The following is a 23,478-nucleotide window of genomic DNA, read 5'->3' on the forward strand; positions in this document are numbered from 1 at the left end:
ACACTTGCTGATTAAACTTCTGATCTTTGAATAAAGAAGCGTTTATAGATAAGATCATTGTTAGAGCTTGTTTTTTGTTTAAACCTTATGCATTTGATTAAATTACTAAAGTGATATATTTTCATTTATTATGGCACCAGGCAGCTATTCGAATGGGATAGACTGCAGAAAGATATCACCGGGCTGTCTGATGCTAAAATCTTATAAAACTGCTGCATAAAACTGCCGTTCCACTGCAGGAACTCTCCCCAGACACAAGAACCTTTGGAGGGACTAAGAGCTTATTTTCACAGCAGGGACCAGGATCTATATCTTGGCTCCATACTTTAACCCTCCCAAAAGTCCTGCTCAAGGATAGCACTTTCCAAAGGTTCTGGAACTTGGTGGGTTTGTAGCATCGGACAATGATTGGTCAAGAACTGAGAGCGTTTTATTTAAAATAATCTGCAGATTCAAACTGGTGTGTTTATTTTGTTCATCATGCTTCCACACATCAACAGAGCTACAGAGGAAAGCACATGATTAATGGACCAAAGACAAAGTCCAGGCCCCCGCTGAGCAGACCAGGACCAAAACCAGCAGGCATTGAAAAGGGTTAAAATGATGAGCTGAAATGACAAAGTGTTTTTTCTTGTTTGTAAGGCAAAAAACAAACAGCCTATGCCCAAATTCACATGTTTGTGTGTTGATTAGCTCAATCTTTGCATGTCTTTAAATCTCCTGTGAGGACGCTTCAGCTGGTTATGAACTGAAAAAGCAAACAAGACCACATTTGATGAGATTCATAATTGCCAGATAGTTATTTCTAATAGCTGAAACTGCTGTCGCAAGGCAGGTGTCGATTAACATGATTTAGTGCACACTGCCGAAAAGCCTTTTTTCTTTTCTTCTTTACATTTTACAAAAGATTGGCAGACATAATGTGATAGCCTTGACTGTTCAGAGAAGTAGGATTAGAGTTGGTGGTAAAAATGCATCGGACAGGAATATCAGCAAAGAGATAAGAGGTACAACTTTGTCCACATGGTTCACCTAAACTTTACAAACCCAAAGTTACTCACAGGAGCTCTAAGCTGTGCGGAAACAGTGAAAAGGGGGAAATTTACTTCCTTGGATGTTTCTGTGACTTTAGGAAATGTGACTTATATCAGTGCTCTTTTAATGTTGTATTGCCTGTCCATGAATTTGGGGCATTCACACAAAGCAGATTGATAAAAAGCCATGTAAAAAATGACGCCACTGAGGCTGAGACATGGTGACCTTTAGCTCCAAATCACTGGACCTACACTTCACATAATAAACTCACTGCCTCTTCAGTACCAATGCTGTTACAAAAACGAAGCATCATTAGACCTCATGCCACAATACATAAATAAAACAAGCTTGCTATGAAGTATCAACTGGGACCACACAAGCTATTACACAAAACGGTGAGTAAATGTCTTGTCCTAAATTCACTGAACTTTGTGAGGAAAATGAGTGGAGCCCCTCTTTAATCTCCCTGATCACACATTAACTTTCATTGATTTCATTCTGAGAACTAACTGAAAGGTCCACTGATGACTAAGGTCAACATCCAGTACAACCTTCTTATGCAACAGAAGAAACCTGAAACATGCGGGGTCTGACCATTTCTTTCCCAGTTACCTCATTCACCTTTAAGCACAATACAAATGAATCACAAAGTGGAGTGAATGCAGGTCGTTCTCTGCCGTTATGTTGAAGCATTAAACTCAGGACGTTTCACGAGTCTCACTCATCACTTGCTGTTGTTATTCCAGCTGGCTTTGGAAAGCTTTTATAACCTCAAAGCTGCAAAATCAGCAAAACACGAAAACAAACTTCAACTGTTCACTATCCACAGCAATGTAAATATTAAAGTATTGCACTGATTAAACGATGATATTTGACCTAATATTTTCTTTTCCCATATATAATCATGCAGAGAATACCTAGGAAGATCTTTTGCCTGAATGATCTCACCTGTTCTGCACTTGAAGGCAAAAACAGCATTTTAACATGATCTTAGTCAAGGAGGGAAAAGTTATCAGTGCTGCCCTTTTGCAACCTCCTTATGTCAGTAGGTGAAGGAATGCCCTTCTCGTACTGTATTGTCCACAGAGTGAGGAGGGAAACAGAGTCAGTGTCCTCATCTGTTTGTACAGCTGCAGGGCCTTTTCTTTCACCTTCGACCGTTGCCCCGTACAGACACTGTTGCGAGTATCACTTGGAGCCCTTGTTCAAAGGGAAAATAAAACATGAATCTTAACTTTTAAAATGCTGACAGATGACATTTTGTCTTCTTTTTTTTTTTTTTTTTTTAAAGCTTTGACCCCTGATGATCTATAGACAAAGTGTTGGGGTTCAATTGTCCCACTTACAAGGGAAGGGTCACTGCACATCAGTACAAAGTTGTACTTACCTTTTTCATTAGACGGAAAATGTTACGACAATCTGCCATGACCTCCACGACAGTCTGCGGATCTCAAGTTAAACATCTATGAGAGATTTTTGGAGAGAATGTGTAATACAGGCTTCGTAAACATTAACCTCAAAACATCAAATGAAGGAAATGCCTTCTGAGGGTTCAGGCACTTGTTGAATAAGTATAGAGGTACATTGAAATTATTCTGGTTGGATGAGATGGCCCAGCACTTTACTATTTCCACTCCAAAAACCCAGAACTACAAGTCCCAGGAACCACTTAACAAGGGAAAGAATGATCCTCCTTTTAATTGTTGTCCGTTTTTCTACAGTGGTCTTCAGACCATTTAAGATTCATTAAGAAATGTTTAGTCAGCTTTAAAAAGGCCCATGCAGGAAACTATCTCAATGCCTTATAAAGTGCCTGGGAAAACATCTGACAGTGGAAAAGCATTTGTTTGTTGTTTTCCCTTTTTTTTTTTTTTTTAAATGTATATCTTAAAAGGAATGGGTTTCTATTGAGCTGATCTTTGACTAATTAGGTTTTTCTCATATCAGCTAAAAACAGGACTCCACATATCACCTCCATCTTTTAAAGACCTGACAACTTGGCTTTAAAAACCTTTCAGAAAAAAATAAAAAAAATAAACCATCTTCACCCCTAAACCAACCTTTAAAGTTGACACTGATAACATTTTCTTGTGAATATATGTCAGCCAGAAATATACCAAGGCCCAAAAAATGCACTGTGATCATTTCTTTAAGATCATTCAAACCATCTATATTTACACTGGCAAGTCGTCTTCTTGTTGCCATGTTTTAGGCACATTACTGCCACCATCTGTCCATATTAACGTACTAAAGCACTCATTCTTCTGCACGTCCTCCTACAGCTTTCATCACATATGTTTCATTCAGTCTGATGTTGACCTAAATATCAACTCATTAGGTTATATGACATGCAGAACTTATTATGAACTTAGCAAGTTAAACCAAGTTGATAAGCTAGCCTTTTAGAAATGATAAGACAACATACTGAGACATTGTGTTGCCATCAGACAACTTAGCATTTCCTCTTAGTTTCAGTAGCAGTTGCTTAAGAGCTGTTGCTTTCCTTTTGTTTTAATTAAGTTGTAAACTGCTGCATTTTCTTTTATCACAAACAGACTGTTAGTGAGAATAACTTTCATATATTGAAGGATCTCATTTCACTGATTGGTTGTTAGGGCTAAGATAATTCAGTAAAGATGAAACATGTTGATTAGTTTTTCCCAAAGCCGAAGATGACATCATTGGATGCTTTGTTTTGTTGACAAACCAAAGAACTTTAGTGTAATATCAACAGGAGGAGTAAATAATCTAGAAGTCACAATTTTTATTCACTCCTATTATTAGTCCATAAAGCTCCCAATGATTCAGCTCTCGAGTACAATTCTCTGCTGCTCACGAACTACAAACTGACCCGGCCCCCTCAGGTCATCAGGTGAAGGTCTTTGAGCCGTACCCAGAATTAGATCAAAGTCCGGAGAGGGGGGCTTTTAGTTACTGTGGTGCCTCTCTGGAACAAACTCCCTGTTGAGCTGAGGTCCATCACTACTGTGTCCACTTTTAAAACTAAACCCCAAACCTGTCTATTCTCCCAAGCATACAAATAGTTACCCTGTGTGTGTGTGTGTATGTGTCATTGATGAGTGTAATGTAAAGCACATTAAGCTTACCTGTAATGAAATGTGCTTTATACATAAAATTGCTATTGTTATTTTCAAGCTGAATGTAGAGGATTTCAACTTGTTTTTTTAAATGACCCAAAAAGATCACTGACTACAAAAATAGTTTGCAACTACTTATTGCTGCGGTATTTCACATCATAGCTATGTGTTAAATAAAGAACGTAACAAAAAGACCAAGCAGAATCTCCCTTGGTTTTGGTGGTTATATTTTAACATCAGCATATTTTCTTGGCAGCATATAAAAAAGAGAGGAAACAACGACTACAGCTACATCAGTCTCTAAGCCATCTCTGTACAGTGTAGGTCCGACTGATGAAATATACCCCCCTTTGTTCATTCCCTTCTGTATCAAAAGTTGAAATCCAAAAAACAATGTACTAGTCTCTAATGAACCAATAGAAACTTGAGTAAAAATGTGCAGATCAACCAGAATTCTGTCAGATATACATGACGGGTGTGTCACAAATGTCCAACAGGGGCGATTTCTTTTACTTGTTATCGTCTCTACTCAGAAAACTCAACCCTCGGAATAATTACATCCTCTCTATCCATGACCATGTGAGAGAGAAAATTTGAGTAAAAATAAAGAAGAATGATCCTCCCTTTACCTGTCCCCGGGGTAAAGAGAATAACAAGAAAAGCTAGAAAATAAACATAAATTTTTCCGTCTTTCTGGGAGGTAAAAGTCTTTTTGTCCAATTCCCTGTCACCTCATCATCAAGAAGGGGCTCATTATTGGTTCTCTTTTTATTTGAAAATGAGTTATATGGTCAATTCTGTCCTCGTGTGCTTCAGTTCTCAGAACAAAATGAAGCTGGAATCAGAGAGGAATAGATCATTTAAGAAAGTTAAAGACTTCTGACCTCCCTGAAACCTTGCTGGACAACTGTTGAGCACTACACAGGGTTCAAGCTGACGGCAGGGACGTCAGTTTTTAGACTAGTGGCATGGCAGGTAGAGTAGTCCATCCACTCAGAGTTGTCATGAGAAACACGGGGCCTAATTCCAGAAGAATGGGGAATTATAGTATCAATGCCAGTAACATCGTCTTGAGTCATCTGTGAAAGGGTGAGGTCAATCAGAGAGATACAGAGATCAGAGTGAGTGTGTCTGACAAGGCTAGTTCCTCTCCTGCACAAATACAGTCTCCTGAGGGCAAAGCCCCGCCTCCTGCAGCGTGATGTCATAGTCCAAGTGGGCAAGCTTCCTCCTGGGAAAGTTGGTGACGAGTTCAAAGCGTTCATTAGGGTAACCTTTGGTCTGGACGTGTCTTACCAGGGCCTTGAAGTGAGAGGAAGTAATACACAAGGATAAGTATTCACACTGATTTTCACCGTGCACTTTAAATGCTCACATTTATGACACCTTAAGAAATAGCCTAACATTTGCAGAAAAACGCAAATTTGCTTTTATTGCAATGGGTTGGATGAGAAAATAAAACTAAGTTCAGGACAGTTAACTTAAAAGTAAGACTTAGAGTCTGTCTCTGTCTATGAGCTACAATCCTCCAATAAAGTGTGTAAAGAGAGGTTTGACATTGATCCTATACCTGACCCTGAAATAAAGACAAAAAGCATATTCTCCTAAATCAAAAAGCCCTCATTTAAAACTGATTCTTACCATAAGTTTTGCTTTAGAAGACAAGGATATTTGTTCTCTTTGTCCATCTGGGTATCGAAGCATCAACCTGGCTTTGGGACCTAAGGGATAAAAAAAAAAAGAAGAAGTGGTAAAGATCTTGCATGCAGTCTGTTCAACAAGTTAACAACGTCCATGTCTTTGACTTTAAAACTAATTGTAATCACGTGATCCCATTGCGCAATCAATGTGATTCTAAAAAGAATGTCAGGCTTAGACTTGCCTTCAAATCTTATTGCCAGTGCCGGAGTTTTCAACATCAATAAAAGGTCACACACAAAGAGACACTGTGCACAACATTCACAACTATGACTGCATTGAAGATAATACATGCAAAAATAACATACTCAAGTGGACTGAATTATTTAAGTTTACAAATGGGCTTCAGTGACTCTGATGACATCCTGCAGGAGGAGGAAGATCAGACTGAACCCTTCAGAAATCTACACTTAGAGAAAACAGCTCTGGGGCCCTGCGTATTCATCGAAACTGATCAAAACTATAACAGGCTGAGTCAAGCTCACAACGCAGAAACAGTCTCGTTCAATAGTTTCAGGATTTGATTTGTTCTGTTGGAATATTGGCAGGTGCAACATTTTAGAGTACCTGTTCCTCAACTATACCACCTGCCACTTCTAAAACTTCACTTCTTTTTGGTAGGTCAGTTACTTATTGCATTCCCTGCAGCTGATGCCAGGTTTTTACACACAGTATACGTCTTGTGGGTCAGAATCATGAGTAATCCAACTAGCCGCTCTTCATTTCAGATAGACACAAATGTGTCAAGTAAGGATCTTTAAAATGTGTGTTATTTCCAATAGAAAGCATTTGTTCATATTTCAATTGGTCCCTGAACTCTTTCTTTAGCTATGAATCTATTTCAACTTCCGAACAAACTTTATTAAAACTTTAAAACAGAAATGCTTCAAATGGATGAATTCAAATTGTGATGTCTTTGCGGAAGGAAAAATTACTTTTGCTTTCTTGATTTCTTTTCTTAATCTTTTGTGTCACTCAACTGCAGCGAGATCTAAGTGGAGAAAATACGGAGCAACAATCTAACCATTCTTAGTTTGTTGAATCTTAGCATAGTATTTCTGCAGCTATGCTAGATGTTCTCTGTGTTCCAGTGTCTCAACATGGGCAAAGCTATGGGTATGCTCATAATTCACATTTTGTGAGGTGGTCTGTCTGCAGACCTGACCTCAGACTCAAAGACTCAACTCAAAAGGTGTGCCCTCTCAGCCATCTTACTTCAATTACCAATTAATGTGTTTTAGAGGAAGGATGATAGGACGACGTACCATTGTCATCAGGACAGTCTTCTTCACAGGTTTTGGTGGTGCTGGTCTTGGAAGGTCCAGTGCTTTCAGCAGCAGGGGGACAGTGGTTCCCACCAGAGTCTGCGTCAGACGGAGGATGACAAGGACCGCAGGCTGAGGGCTCTAGGTGGTTCTTTTTGCTTTCTTCCTTCTTGTGACTGTGGTTATTTTCTTTGTACGGAGACTTTCTGTGGGAAGAAGAAGAAGAAGAAGAAGTGGAGCTATCGGGGTGTAGACGCTGCTGGGCTGCCGTGGACGGGAGGGACGGGGTGTGTTTGCTGATGGAACTCTTCTCTTCGTGAGGTCCTGGCGTTTCGCTGTCCGAGCCGTCAACAGAGATCGGACCCTCGCTGTCAGAGAAAGGCTCAGCGTCTGATTCATCGTCTGATCTAGGGGAGTCAGGGGGTTCAGGGGCATTTGAGGATTCGTAGTGGGTTTCCTGTAGAGAGGCTCGGATTGCTGCTTCCAGCTGACTGTCTTCACTGGCATCAATCAGACTCTCCTAGAAGACAAAGCAGAGTGTGTGGCATTAGAATGACACATCAAAGAGCAGGGAAAATAACACTCTGTCTAAAAACTCTTTCACTCATGGCTGTGTAATACCAACAAATATACAGCATCAGTAATACGATTCTGAGGATCAAGATTGTAGAATCATTCACTTTCAGTTCATGGAGATAGAAACTGTAGAAGTTTAAAAACACGTGCTCTTTACATGAAGTTCACCATTTAGCACCAGAGAAGACAAAAAACATGTAATATTGATATATAATAACAAAAAACCTCAATTAACTGCTCTTCAGTTGATAGATTATTTCTATGAGATAAGAGACCCACAGAGCGAGCTCGTTTGGCTGGGGGTGCGTGGCAGGAAGGCCCATCGAGCTGCCCGTGCTCTGCCAGGAAGCCGGACGCTTGCTCCAGGAACGACGCCACATCCAACTGGTTCCACTCCACCATTTTCTGACCTGAAGGGAACACGACATGAACAACCAGTTGTATGTTTTTAAAAAATGAATTCAAAAGAAGATTTTCAAAAAGACAGCAAGAGCAGGCATGCGTTGATTTGATTTTAAAGTACTCAAACAGCTTTAATGATATACACTTAAGATGGTTACACAGATCATCATTTATTTCACATCTGTCTACATTTTTAAATAAGTAAAGATCTTATAGTAAGTCTGTGTTTATCTCAGTGTTTAATGGTGTCTCTTCAGTCACACGTCAAGGATTCTGTATAATGTTGCTTTAAAACGGATTTTCCTTAGGGTTGTTGTTCTGTATTCCAAATGGTGTGCATGCAGATATCAGATCTGTAGATAACACTACTTCTAATCCTCACTCACCTGTGCGAGGATCAAGGATGGAGATATAAGGGAACTTGTTCAGCTTGTAGAACTGGATGTATCGTTGTCCCTCTTCACTGTCATGATATACCTGTCATGAAAAGAAAAGGCACAATACAAAACAAACCTGAGTCTCTAGACATGTAAGTAAAAGTCAACATAATGGAGTGAGATTTCATGTGCTGAATGGAAGGATTTATCGGCATACCGACAACAGATGCATGGTGTTAGATTGATGGAAAAGAGACAGCAAACTGTTCTGTGCTGAATAAAAATCCAGTATGATTTAGGTAATAATTTATCAGAGCTGAGCATGGTGCTCCTGTGAAAACGTGTAGCAGAAGGAAGATTGAACTTTTACAGTTTACTGCTGGTTATACATTATTTTTAAGTCCTGATGGTACATTGTTAGAAATTGTCCAATTGTCGGATTTTGAAAAAGCAACTACCATGCATCCTTTAATAAGCAATATACAACTTCTACTCGCAGAAACCGACGTAAAATAATCTTTATTTAAAATGACAACTGAAGTCAGCAGGAGAAGTGCTCAACCTTATTTCACTCGACAAAAAGAACATGTTCTGCAGCTGTATTGAGTAAAGGTTTCTGTTTTTTTGCATCACTGACGTTACAAACTTTGCACAATACCAATTGAGTTCAACTTGGTCTTCCTATAAACCCGTTAAGGAGCCGGATCATTGCAGAGAAACAAAACAAAAAGACCATGTATGACCCCGGGATCTGAAAGTGCATACCTGCCAAAATATGAAGTGCTCTCTGATGATGGTCTTCACCGCATCATTACTCCAAACATCCCTATTCAGGCACTGGCAGGCAAAGTCTTGAACATTTTGAATGTTGATCATTAGCCACTTGTTCTCCAGCTGTCCACAGTCTTTTGCCTTTTGGAACAATAAATGAAATACAGAATCAGAAAAAACAACATAAGCAGGCTGGATGAAGCAAAAAATGGAAAGATTTCCTGTTCAATTGGCAGATAAAATGCTATGTTGTGTAATTTACTTTGATTTTAAAGAAAGCACTAGCTGATATCATAAATAATTGGTTGCCTTTTTAACAAGGGAGAAAGGGAGGACCAGAGAGGGAACATACATAATTCATAACTTTTGTCTGCATTCTCTGCCCTCCCATACATGGCACACCTGGTGTCCCACCTGTGATCTACACAGTCACCATGTGAGATTTCTCAGACACAAGCTGAATAAAGATGTGTGGTGCAACGTGTCTGGTAAGTGACTCCCTACCGTCTCAAAGCTGCCTTTGTGCATGAGCTCAATGGGAGGGCGGAAAAGGTCTGCCAGGGTGCTCAGTTTCTTATCCACCGTGCCACCGTTTCGCAGCTCCTGTTCCTGGCGAACTAAGAAAAAAAAACCACAACGAACACAGTTAAAGTTTGAGGCAAAAAAGTGGTGACTGGTTGCACTGCTGGCTGTGAATTGGTAGCACTCAGTTGTACCACATTTGCTATTCACCAGGGGTCTTATTTATCAACAGTGCGTAGAAAGTGTTCTAAATTCTGTCTTTAACAATGAAATGTAGAATGTGCTAAACTACAAAAAAAAATAGGTATTTATCAAACACTGGTAGGTAATCAGTTTTGATAAATTTCACATGTGCTTAACCAGCAGGCTCGTGCATGTTCAGGGACATTTACATTCAGAAACGCCTCCAATGACAACACACCTCTTTAAAAACCACAAGAACGTATTCACCTCGCCGGAATAATACGAGAGCAAAGAAAAGGAGCGTCATGGCAACAGGGATGGAAGCGGATGAGGTTGAACAAAAATCGGTAATAAATGAAATTAATAAATAAAACAAGGTTACTAACTCTCGCGCTGAGTGACCCAAATAAATTGTTTGTTTTTTCACTTAGTCGAAGTAACTAAAAAAATAACAAATGCTGCATGAGACAAGGTGACAATGTCTGTTCATTCTCTAGGTCAGAGGAGAAAACACAATGATGAAGTTAGATAATAAGCTCAGTGCAAAAAAAATAAATAAAAACGCATCACGGCACAAAGGCGAGAAGCATCTGCAGCTGGAGGATAACAGAAAGCTCCTCAATTTCACCCCATCACAGTGCATTCACAGCGTCATCGGGGACACAGCTCTCTCTGGGAAAAGAATCAAACAGTGACGCTCTCACAAGAGAACAAGCTGGACCAAACGGATCAGTGCGCTCTATTGAAACGCACTTACTGCGGAGCGCACGGTTTGCCAAATCATTTAATAATGCAAAACGAGCCATGATTTTTTACTACTTTTTAAGGTAGGTTTTGAGACCAATTAAGGCAAGACTTCTGTTTCAAACTAGACAAAATCACTAATTTGGGAATATTAATTAAAGAAAACTCAGAACATGCATCTAAGCTGAGATTGATTCAGGCGTGCTGTGACACTCGTAGTGCTTTTTATTTGTAGTGTCAATGTTCTACCGCTAGATTCTGTGTGTAAGCATGCTCAGAGCTGTGCTTATAAGTAAAAGTACAAGTTGATAAATTCCACTCTTTGCGTGAGAATGTTCTTACGCACTCATTACGCACAGATCCGTGCTTACGCACTGTTGATAAATGAGGCCCCAGGTATTTTAAGCGTGGAAAGCTTGATTTTACTCACTAGTTTCTGTCTGGAAGTCTCGGAAACCATCAAATATAGATCGAGCAGGTCTTCTTCGCTTTGGTACTGCATGAGAAAAAGACACATTACAGATAATTTTAAGCAGATGATTGAAACACTACAGCCAGACAAATGTTTTTTTAAGACCAGTTTACATGAGGTTGAATATCAGAAGAAGTGTAATACCTCCAAACAATGGCTCCGGTTCAACCAATATGTCCTGCTTCTGGGGAATTGGTGCTCGTACTTCACTGAGACATAGGGAAAGATTTACAGTGTTATTCTAAGATGCAAAGCAATCAGTCTGTCTTACAAACTTTTCTACCATTTCACTGTTAAAAACTCTAAAGCAGGAGAGATTTGGGATCACAATAAATCAGAGAGGGTCAACAACAGCAAAACAAAGAGGTGTGAGGGGCGACTGTTTTGACTTTTGTCCAACTGAAGTTTGTGAAGATAAAATATGATCTTACTCTGAAGCAGGAGGGGCTCTGCTGCTTGAAGCTGCTGAACTAGAGCTGGTACTGGGCTCCTCTGCAATCCCTCCTCCGTCCAGAAACATTGTCACTGCCATCTCCAGATTGTTGCTGCATGCCTCCAACATATGTTTTCCTACACTCTCGGTGGCCCCTAAAAAGATATTTTTGGATAAATGCACATTAGTGATTTAAAAATATTTATACAAGTGTGCTAGATGTTTGAAAATACTAACACATATCATAGCCACAGAAAATGTGTGTACAGTTAATGCTGTATTTCTTCGGTTGCCGTTTACAGAGCTTTAGCTTTAAGTTGAAGCAACATTTATCTAGGAATATGTTGAATTTTGCTACAGTCTCTGACAACCTCAATTAAAAATAATAATACTGTATATATAGATAGATAGATTTAGTGTTTGATTACTGTTGTGACCATATATTTTGCTATGCTGTGACAACTAAAACCTGACCAATATTGTCATTGTTTAAGTCAAAACTAGAGAGTTTAGAAAACAATTTATACATTTGCCAATATTTTATTTGATCTGAAAAGGTACTATTTGAAAAAATTAAATGTTAGTACTTTTTGGATGACAAACGATGTAATGGAGAAACTTACTAAAAAGAACACAAATATAATAAATACAACACTAAAATGAATGCTTGTTTTTACATGTTTTCTACATGTCATGAATAAATGATGCTAGCAGTTTTGTTGTGATACTGTTTCCATAAATTTGCACAGTTTTTTTAATTTCCATGTCTAAACACCGTCCTCATTTCGAGTATAAACAGCGTTTATTTTTCTATTTCAATGTCCTCTGAAAAGCAACTACAATCCACCTTGATCAATTATGAACTTGGAGAAGCAGTTAAATGTGAAATCTCACCATAACTAAAAAAAAAAAAAAAAAGTGTTACCATTGAAATAAATGCATTTTGTATTAAGTTAAATTATTATGGCATACTTTCTGAAGTATTAACTCAGCTCATGTTTAAGCAACGTGACATGAAGTTAACAGATAAAAAAACACGAACAAACTCCACGACTGTGCCTAAATGTACAAAAATATTTAATTGACACAGAGCATAAAACAATTTGAAAAAAAAAATGCAAGTGGGAAAACACAATTCTCGAGGATGTATTTTTTTTTTTTTTTTTAAGTGTAACGTTACAGCCCCAGTTCGGCTGCAATGAACCTTCCGCATGTACTGCGCATGTCTGTTTCACTTTTTCAGTCCAGCAGCGTAGCAGCCCCCGGACTGAGTCCCCCCTTTTTCTTCCGAGAAATAACTTAAAATTGATACAATATCCATCCTTTCAAAATCCCATAAAAATGACCGAGGACCTCTGAACGAGTAGTCGAAGACAGAAAGTGTGCTGAGCGGTGTGTTGTTAGCGCCACAGACACTGAGGAGATGACAGTAACACAGTGGAGTCTGAAGCTCCGGTTGATGATGAAGAAGGGAAATGTTGCTCAGCCGACGTCCATTCCTCACCGAAGAACAGGCAAAGCACAAACGAGCACATAAGCTCTGGGCTTGTTAAATAGTGTTCGGTATAACAACCAAAAGGAGAGAATGTAACATCTTTAGCAATTTTAACATGAAATATTACCAGCGGATGTTTCTTTGTTCCTTTTTACAAGTCTTTCACTGGAGTTTATCTGACAACTGGCTGTGGTTGTTCCCTCTGCAAAGCATTGACAGCGTAGGGGCCACAGAAAGACTTAACGTCCGGTTTCTTTCCTTCGCACTGATTTCGTGGTTTTTGGGCAAGGGGGCTATTCCTATTGAATGTTTTAAACCTACTTGATATGTTTAACACGCAATGAAATGTAATTATTACCTGTTATTGCTGTGAATTGTTGTATTAACCCGTTCACCCCCGGAGCTGAGGTGTCTCCGAGCGCCGCCATCTTACCGCCACAAACAACAACATAAATGTGGCGCATGCGCTACGCCGTCCTTTTCCTTCTGCGCGGCGCGGCGCAAGCCCCATGCGTCAGCAAAGGATATGCTGCATTGTGGGTAACGCAGTCCAGTAACAATAGAGTTGTGAAACTGGCACATTCACAGTTTTTTAGGGGGTATTTTAATTGTTCTTCTTGAATTTCCTGTTTGTTCACATTTATTTAAAGACTTTGATGTCATTGTGACAAATAATATATGCTCAACATAATTGACTCTGCATATACTTTTAGATTAAAACATGCACGAAAAAAACACAAGACAAGTACTTTGTATTTGTTGGTGAAAGTGGATGAAGTCTGCTATACACAAGAAAATTCTATTTACATAGTAATGTTTAAGAAGATTTCATATGTAGTTCTCCCTGTAAAACATGTAAAGGATAGATTTTTAACAATTGACAATGGAAATGTAGACGAAAGGCTATTTAAACTGTACATGTGCAAGAATACATTTTTTTGTGTAAAGGCAGTATCAGTAGATAAATGGGTGTTATGTGTGGGTCAATGTATTTAGTTTCATCCTGTTATTCATAAACAAATTAATCAGTTATTTATTATTTCCTGGTAAATGACACATCCAATAATCAGTTTGAGCTGGCCCCAATTTTAAAGATATGAGACGTTCTTTTTGTCATTTTAATTCTCTTGATGTGAATTTCACAAATAAAATAACCCTTAGTTAATGGACTTCATGCCCCACTTTCAGAAACTGTAGTTGTACCTCTTTGTTGTACAAAAAGTAAAAAGAACAGGTCACATTATAAATCACAGTAAATGTTAGTTTCAACTTTGTTCCACATCTGCCATAACAAATATCTTACTAATATATTAAAACCTCACAGGCTCTTCGAAGTAGTGTCATTTTATTGTTATTTGCATAATACATTCAGTCTGAAAACAGCTTCAACCAAATCCAAAACCTGAAGAATCAGTTCCAACAACAATGAACTACTAGCAATTAAATACGGTAATTGCTCAGTAAGCGACCATTGAATGCCAAGGTATCTTAATTTAGGTATCTCACACTAATCTGTAGTGCTGCCTGGCAAAAACAAGAAATCAAAAAGAGAGATTTTACTTTACAACGGGAAGGTGATGATGGCACTGACTTTCTACATCATGATATGTCCAAACTATATTTACAAAATACACAAAGCGATGCTTGTATTTCCCCTGGCCAGTGATAAACTAAAGATAGTTAAAGCTGAATATAAAATAACATTACATTCATATCAATAAATGTCCTTCGCTTATGTTGATAGTCTCATACGGGCTCAGAGATGTTATAGATTTTTGATTTAGATCAATAACCATGGACATTAAGTATTAAAAGAATTATAGGTGATAAGATGAATTCCTCTGAAAAAAGTAAATTTTGTGCAACAATACAAACCAATGAATGATTATTTTTTTTTATCTTCTATTGGATGAAAATGGTTAGTATGCTACAGTACACAGAAAGCACTTAATTAAGCCTTCTCCATGTAAACCCACTGATGCATGGAAATTGGATGCTTCTGTTTGGGGTCAGTGTGATCTTTAAACCCTGAGGTGGGAGTTTCTTAATAGAAAAGCTGCATCACTTCTAATTGTGCACACATGCATTATATACAGGGGGGGCATAAGAAAAATGAGTTCAGCTTTTAGAGATAATCATCTTAGATACACAGATCTATTGTTAGGCAACACCGATGGCCAAATGAGAGTATTGAAGAATGTGTCAAGTTCAGTGCTGTGTTAAATATCTTAAACTTTGAATCTCATTACGTTTTTAAATATGTTCAGTGCCAACAACAGTCTGAAAGAATTTATTTTCAAGAAGTGAACACTACTTATTGTATGTGAGACCAGTCCTACCACCTATCATTTCACTGTTATCAAGTCAAATAACTTCTATGAACAAAAGTTAAATGGATACCGGGCTTATCAATGATAAGGGGGGTTGGGAATGTACCCTGGTAATAAAACCATTTTTTGGACAGGTCACTTGTATTGATCAGAAAAAGGGGCCACAGGGCCGTAAAACATCTGAAAAATGAATAGACGAGGCTTCTGGAAATAAAAATGTACCCTTGAGTTTGAGTGAAACCAGTTTAACATGAATTGGTAATTGGTTTCTGCTTAGTTTCACTTGAAAGACCCAATTTAAATCTGCCTGGAGTCACTGCTGCATTTTCATCTAAATTGTACACATTGTCTGATTTTGACCAAATGAGTAGATACATATATTAAAGGTTGAAATATGTCAATTAGAATTTATTATGGGCCTTTATTAAGTGTTGATGCTGAACCGTGTATCTTGGAAGAACAGTTTCAACCCGACCAATCCAAGATTAAACCAAACACAATATCATTATATAGTAAGAATGCCAGTCTTTTCACATCTGATAGCAATTCAACTTCAACAACGTAAGCAAGCAAGACTTCAGTTTTCCCTAACAGGCATTGTTTGAGTGAGAAAAGACAATGGATCCGTTTCATATTCCACATGCTAAACCTTAACAAAAAATAAATAAAAAATGCAGAGGAAAAAGGAGGATATTGGCATGTTTAAATGTTTTAAATTCCGTTTCACAATTTATATTCAGCTTAATTAATAAATAAGCTTCAACACAATAGCATAGATCAAGATGTGATTTAGTGCATACATGCATACATGTATGTTGAGTGAGCCATGGGTGAGTTTGATGGTGGAATGTGTGTTTGTGTATGGACCGACTCTATGATTCAGAGAGGCCAGTGTGTTTCAAAATGAATGTTGTTATTCAGGGAGGGCAGGCAGGTTGGTGAGGAGTGAACACTGAAATTTGGCAGCGGGAACGCTTCACTGGAGCTCAGAAACGGATGAAGGTGGCGTCGATCTGCCGCACACTGGGCAGCGCCAGCATGATCTTTCTCCGGTACTGTGGATCCTTCTGTAGAGGGTTTCTTTCAAGGTAGACCGTCTCCAGGGACTTGGCATTCTTCAACTCATCAAGGTCCGACCAGTTATCTATCTGATTATCGTTCATCTGGCGAGGGATTGAAAACAAATATAGCTTTTAAGAGGACACAAACAAACTTTAACCAAATTGTAGCAGATATTGTGAAGGACGTGAAGAACCTTAAAGAAACAAGTTAACTCAGAAAATAAGAAGATGAAACAATAACTTAATAAACACATATCTTAATCTTTTGGTTCTTTGACCAATAAAAATGATACATCATGATTTAGAACATAAGACGGATAAATAAGTAGTTTTACTAAAAGATGGAGGAGTCAAGAGGAAACTGCTGAATGACTGAATGTCTATTTCTTTGTATTGAGAGCAATTGAAAACCAGAACCACAATGTGTAAGAACAGACCTAGCCAATAGGGTTGTCATAATAAAAAACCTAGTAAAAACTCACTGAACACATACAACCTTATTTCTTACATAAAATATCGTCAATGGAAACATAAGGCATATAGCTACATTTGTTTCAGTTTTACTTCTCTGTTTTCAGTAGCAGCATTTGCTCTCTACACGTCCTCCCTATGTCTCTCGACCCCTGCTGCTCTCTCTCCTTCAATCACAACAGATTTGGGTTCAAATGGGAATCTTGATCTCTCTTTTTTTTCAAAGTTTCCGTATTTTTTGATTCTAACAAACATTCAAATAATGGAATTTAAATTGTTTTAAAACAGGTAGTATCTAAAAGTATTGCTCTGCTGGCATATAAAGCTGATACATGTTCTCTCAAATTAGCAGTGCAGTTCTTCAATTAATCTTGTGTTAAAGTGGCAGTGTGAAACATGAATACTCCAATGGAATCAGCTAATTGTCACTGCAACCTGTCTGAAACTCAAACAGTCTCTTCTCAGTCTCTCTGTGATTGGCTAGTTACGTGCAACCCAACCCTGGTTGATTGTTTAGATTCAGCCTGAATGTTTTTGTTAACTTATTATAAAGGAGAGTACTGATAAATATGGGTCATACACATATGTTCAAAGGAATATTCCAATTCATTTAATATTGTAAGTGATATGCAATGATCAAAATATTTTAACTAAAGTTCTAATTAAATAATGTTACATACTGCAGCTTTAAATTTCTTAATATAGCTCACATTTTCTAGATCAATTAATTCAATAGATTTTTTTGGTTCATTTTACATGTTACATATTGTGAAGGAAGCTTGTAATTCATCCGATGGTGGCTGCAGAGCTCTGTGTTTGGCTTACTCAGACTTTAAAATGGGACATGGTCAATGTTAAACCCTTTTCACACATACGGAAATCTCCTGAAAAACTCTGGAGATTTGGCTACCCGGAGGTTCTTTAGGCTATGTGTGAACGCAAACAGCCGCATTTTTCGCACGGACTTCACCCGGAGTTTCTCTGGCCAGACCCCTAGTATTTTTTCCGCAGAAAGTCCGAGTGAGCTGATGTCTGAACGCGGCCGCATATACTGCGGAGATTTCAACTCGAGCCAATAGAAAGAGAATGACGTTTATATAAAGTGTCTGCACGCGACCTCTACGATCTCCGTGCACGTAATTAAACGTCTGCATTATGTTTTCTGTTCGTCAGTATGTTGTTCTCCTCTCTTTTAGTCCCACGCTGTGAGGAGCATATGTGAACGGCTAGGTCGGGAGAATCTCCGGAGCAGTCCTCCTGTAATTATCTAGATATTATCCGGAGTGTATATGTGAAAACGGCTTTAGAAACGAGCCTGTGCTTCAGCTGCTACCTCAAGTCAAAATGTTTGCTGTAAGAAGGGCTACTTTTCATGCTTAAGGTACTCTGAAACATCTCAAATAAAAATTGAATTAATAACATAAAAATACATTCCGGTTAAAACTTAAATGATTCATACCCAGAACTCCTGCAGGTCTGTCAGATGGCTGATATTTTCAATTTTCTTTACTCGGTTGGCTGCAATGTCCAGAGTTGTAAGCTTTTTCTGTTAAGGGAAACAAACATCACTTAAATGTTCGGACCAAACTTTGTTGAACATGTTTACACAACAAGCAAAAACACACAGATTTTCATTCAGTGCTGTCAGAAATAGGATGTGGAAATGTTATGACTCACATTGTTTTCCAATCCCTCAATGACCTCAATGCCATTGTGGCTCAGATAGAGCTCTCTCAGACTGACAAGGTTCTGTAGACCCTCAATTTTAGTAATCCGGTTACTCTGCAAACAGATATAAACAAAGTTGTTAGCTACTGTTTCAATGTACACACTCCAGTTTTATCATTGTACCTTTGTAATATGTCAAAGAGAACTTCTTTGAGAATACCTGAATGCTTAAAACCGTCAAGTTGTGTAAAGCCTCCAGATTCTGAAGCTTTGTTATTTTATTGGTTCCAAGAAACAAACTTTGCAAAGAAGAAAGTGAATCAAGGTTCTCAATGACCTGTGAACACAACAAAAAAAAACAGACGCAAATAAACACAACATACTTTCATTTCCTGATGTCCTTTTATATCTTACTCTACACCCTCATTTGATATAGCATGTATTTTTATGAATGGTGTTTATTTGCCACGTTTTAACAGCATTCCTGGCTACACAAAATACCCTTGATGTCATACCCTAATGCGATTGGAGCCCAGCTCCAGCATCTCCAGGCATGTAAAGTGGTCCAGGTTGGCAATGCTGCTTATTTTGTTGTGAAGCAGAAAAAGTTTCTTCACGAGAGTCAACTGCTCCAAACCCTCCACCTTCCTCAAAATGTTAAAAGATACATCGAGTTGCCTGTCAAGTCAAAAAAATGCTTTGTTATTGGGTGCCATGTTTTGTCATTAGAATTAATTGTGTAAGATTTATAATTTTTCCAAAAGGTCAACAACACAAAACATACAACTCAGATTTTCTAAACCCAAACAACCACTTCAGAGCTGCGCACAACAACCAGATTTACCATAAAATCCTCTACAGTGTGCTTCAACAATGTGAATAAAACAAACTGTTTTCTTCAGACTTACTCCAATTCTGTGAAGTTTTCGAGGTTCTCCAGTTTGCGAATCTGATTGTCGTAGAAATCTAGTTCCCGAAGTGAGCTCAGACTTTCAAGGTTTTCAATCTTTTTGATGAGATTCTGCCGTAAGGAGAGTGTCTGTGTAAGAAAACGATAACAAAGAAAGCAATTAACAGATTGAATCAACAGTGGCATTTTTATCATAGATTCTACTTCTGTCTGATGTGGCTAATGCACAAAAAGGTTTCTAACTTGTTTATCCCTTTAGGTAAAAATAACCTAGTAAATGAATACTGTAGTTACTTACTTTAGCCTTCTGTAGCACTTCCAATCCTTCAATTTTTCCAATACGACAATGAACAAGATCAACATCCTACACAGAAACAAACAGTTAAGTATGATATAATATCTATTAGTGTTAATAGTAGTTATTGTGCTTTTTTGAGTCAAGTTCTTCCAAGTTTCCAGCCCAAACAAGTTGACTAAACAAACACAAAAATACAGTCGCAGGGGTTACAAATAGCTTTGGAAAAGATCACTTTGTGACAAATTTCATTGTATTGCAAATTAAGAATTCCCCCCCCCCATGTAAAAATCCACCACAAAGATCAAGAACATTTCTACAATTCTACAATTCACTTAGCAGTCGCTTTTATCCAAAGCGACGTACATCAGAGAGAAAGTACAACACAAGCAAGGGTCTAGAAAAAAGGGAACAATGTCAGTAAGAGCAAACGATCAGCTTTGAGTCCGATTGGACACACAGGTGCTGACAGGAAGTGACCAGAGGCAGAGCACAACATTGACGGCAGTACATTTGACTAAAATAATTCAAACATAAACTACATGGACACATTATGGTCAAGAAGCATGATGTGATGTTTTAACTGTCTTCTAACCTCTTCCTCTGGGTCCAAGGTTATGGTGTCCATGTCGACAGGAGACTCTTCTTTACCTTGAGAAGGGAAAGAATGAATCAGATAAACTCAAATGCCCGTTGCACCACAGCCAGATAGTCATACATTATAGTTTAGGCTGAATGGTGTGTGTCATTGCATGCCATGTGTTTTACTTGTGGAGGTGGGCTGATTCGGGTCAACGTCGCCATTGATACTCTTTCTTCTGGTCTCATCATCACCAGACTCCTCAGACTCACCCCTTCTGTCCACTGTAGTCAGCACACAGCAGAGCAGGTTTTTCCAACACACATTATTATGCAGTTGTGGCGGCTGATTAAAGTATCACTGATACATTTAGCTGATATCATTTGATACGAAGACAAAGCTCATCTCCTCCCCGTCCAGATGAGACGGACGGATGTCCCAGAGACCATCCAGCAACAAGCAATTTACAAATAACATTACATCGTGTTTGTGCACACTAAAACACAGCGGAAACACGAGGGATAAATCTGGACAGCCCTAACCCCCCCAATACAATCGTTGTAGATTTGATCCCATAGTTGTATTTCCAACCCTACCAGTTCAGAAACAACTCGAGGCCACGCTTATCTTACATACTGAAGCTACATGTAACACACAGGCTAAACACTGCTAGGTAACTTGGCCCTTAGCACAAAGCACAAGACAGGTCTCATGAGCTAAAATCGGAAGCATGCTCCAAAGGCAAACACGCTGCAGTAAATAAATAAAAAACACATGTGTCAATCTGTTGAACAATTCAACTGAACAAGAAGGGCTGATACTGGATGTTTATTAAGCAGATAGTGTGATTTGACGTTAGCTCACCAAACGAGTACTGTTGTGAGCATGTTAGCCTCCAACACAAGGATGATAGTCCGGTTAGTAAAAAAAGGGGGAAAACAAATACCCCGAGATGCTCTTCAACATAGAGACGCGTTTGTCCAGGTGCATTTCTGCTCGCCCAGCTGATAGAGTCACAACAAGGCCTTTGTCTTTAAATTTGCACTCACCTTCCATTTCTTGTAGCTCTCCAACAGACCGGGAAGCCATGTTTCCTGTAAACAGTCCTGACAACTGCTCCTCCAATCAGGCGCAGGCTCACACTGCGGAGGAAGGACGCACGGTGGCGCTGCTGAGGACAAGGTGCATATAAATGAATTATGAAGACACTGTAATAAAACCATAATACTAGGAGTGGTGGTGGTGTCATCATTTGGTTTTGTGTTTGAGTTTCCCTGTTTTATCCCTAGTGTTGCTTCTTTCCCTTGCGTGTTTCCTAGTTTTGTCTTCAGTGTTTTCTGTTTTATTTTGTCATTTATTATGCTTGTGTATCTCTGTGTTCTAGTGTGTTTTGTTAGACTCTTGAGCTCTGTGTGTCTTCAGTGTTTCATGATTTATTTTGTATTGTCCTCAGTGTTTCTCCCTGCCTTGATTGCCCTGATTGTCTTCACCTGTGTCGTTAGTCTCACCTGTGTCTGATTACCCCATGTCTATTTAATGTTTCTTCCCTACTGTGTCAGTTCATTGTCATTTGTTGTATGTTGCAGTGTCAGTTTTTGCTTGTGCGCCTGTGTGGCTCCCTGTTTTTGATCCCTGTTTTTGATCCCTGTGTTTTTTTTGTTGAACTTTTGAAAGTAAATTTTTGTTGCCTTTGGCCTTTTTGTTTAATTAAATATTTTTGGTTATTCTGCACTTGGGTCCACCTCCCTGGTTTTCCAACTTTTTGTGACATAAGCAGTAAGTGAGTAGCCTATAGGTTATTACTAGAGAACTGTCACCTACTTATCTAGAAATGTTAGATTTACTTTAGGCATTTTCACTAAAAGTGTATTTGTCTTGATTTAAATTTCAATGCAGGTGTGTCACGCGGCCTATTAAATTAAAACTGAGTATCTAGCTTAAATGTTATTGGCACTTCCTCTTACTCTTAAACTGCAAAGAAATTTTATTTTCTGTAAAATAAGAGGTATTTTTTTTTTACCTCTTATTAATACCTTTTCTTTTTTGTTCTATCTAATTTGTAGGCTACAGTTTCCATAAATACTCTACCCTACCCTTGATTGAATTGATTTAATTGCTGAAGAAGGTAATTTTAAAATGTCATAGCTGGTGATTAATAGGAAAATAAACATCCATGCATAGCCTGAGAAACAGGAGCAAACACAACTTTAAAAGAGCATGATTTCATGTTTGTAAAAGCTGTATATTAAAAAAGTGTCATACGTAGATTAATTATGTAGCTATGGCTGAAGAGCAATGGATTAGGAGTGTTAAACAGCTTGACTGTGAAAATTGTAGTGGACAGATACTATCTGTCTGTTGCCTGCGTCTGACCTTAAAAGATTAGGATGTTCGTGCGTCATTTAGCAATTACAAACTGTTTCTCTGTATGGCCTGGGTCTGTATTCCAACAGGAATACTCCTCAGGATCTGGGTACAGCATGACCTTAGATCAGTGCCCTCCTGACAAAGGAGTTTATGTTGGTGTTCCTCCGAACCAGGTGCCTTATAGAAGCTTGAATAGATAAATCACCAGACAAACTAGCAGAAGGCGTAGTCACTAGGGCAAGCTGAAACCAATGACGATGTATCACTCATGTATATGCAAAATACCTACACCCTGTGAAAGTATAAATATGCTCTGCAACATGGACTGCCCCGGGAATCTTTGATGCACATGTTACTTTTGTAGCTGATTACCCCTTTTGCGAAATAACTTTTTACTTCATGCAATAAAATAGACAAAAGACTTTGACTTGAGATCTTTTATTACCAACAGAAAAATCCACAACAAAAGCCCTTCTCAATGTGAAGTCCCCTGCACTCTCACAAAAGATTGTTTATACAATCACTTTCCGCTCTGCCCTGCATACCTTCCATTTTAAGAATACGCCTGCAAAAGATGGAGGCACATAGTTTAAAGGTCTGGTGACGACGATGGTTTCCAAATACTAATCCTTGAGTTAGCTTCTGACAAAACAGAGCGTAACAAATTTATCATATCACATGTATATTCCAAAACACAAAGATACTAGCTCAAAAATATCTAATCA

The 23,478-nt window shown here is 38.5% G+C and overlaps 2 protein-coding genes across 3 annotated transcripts; both read right to left on the minus strand.

The window, feature by feature from the left end:
* Positions 1-4,343: 4,343 nt before the first annotated feature.
* Positions 4,344-13,559, minus strand: ubxn7 (UBX domain protein 7). 2 transcript variants are annotated; one of them, XM_061044696.1, is made up of 11 exons: positions 13,430-13,559; positions 11,575-11,731; positions 11,288-11,352; positions 11,102-11,167; positions 9,727-9,839; positions 9,217-9,363; positions 8,461-8,551; positions 7,952-8,082; positions 7,097-7,616; positions 5,775-5,854; positions 4,344-5,435 (listed from the first exon to the last, which is right to left on the minus strand). In XM_061044696.1, exons 1-11 carry the CDS (start codon positions 13,533-13,535, stop codon positions 5,274-5,276), a joined length of 1,638 nt encoding a protein of 545 aa, XP_060900679.1. In that variant the 5' UTR covers positions 13,536-13,559; the 3' UTR covers positions 4,344-5,273. The 2 variants fall into 2 exon arrangements, with proteins under 2 accessions (XP_060900679.1, XP_060900678.1); XM_061044695.1 differs by having other exon boundaries at positions 7,898-8,082.
* An 838-nt stretch (positions 13,560-14,397) lies between these two features.
* On the minus strand, positions 14,398-21,555 carry ppp1r7 (protein phosphatase 1, regulatory (inhibitor) subunit 7). The gene is made up of 10 exons (XM_061044697.1): positions 21,436-21,555; positions 20,575-20,670; positions 20,402-20,457; positions 19,810-19,875; positions 19,510-19,640; positions 19,117-19,279; positions 18,822-18,938; positions 18,611-18,715; positions 18,393-18,479; positions 14,398-16,564 (listed from the first exon to the last, which is right to left on the minus strand). Exons 1-10 carry the CDS (start codon positions 21,473-21,475, stop codon positions 16,388-16,390), a joined length of 1,038 nt encoding a protein of 345 aa, XP_060900680.1. The 5' UTR covers positions 21,476-21,555; the 3' UTR covers positions 14,398-16,387.
* Positions 21,556-23,478: the final 1,923 nt, after the last annotated feature.

The sequence above is a fragment of the Labrus mixtus genome, chromosome 8, assembly GCF_963584025.1.
Source record: "Labrus mixtus chromosome 8, fLabMix1.1, whole genome shotgun sequence".
Classification (NCBI taxonomy): Eukaryota; Metazoa; Chordata; class Actinopteri; order Labriformes; family Labridae; genus Labrus; species Labrus mixtus.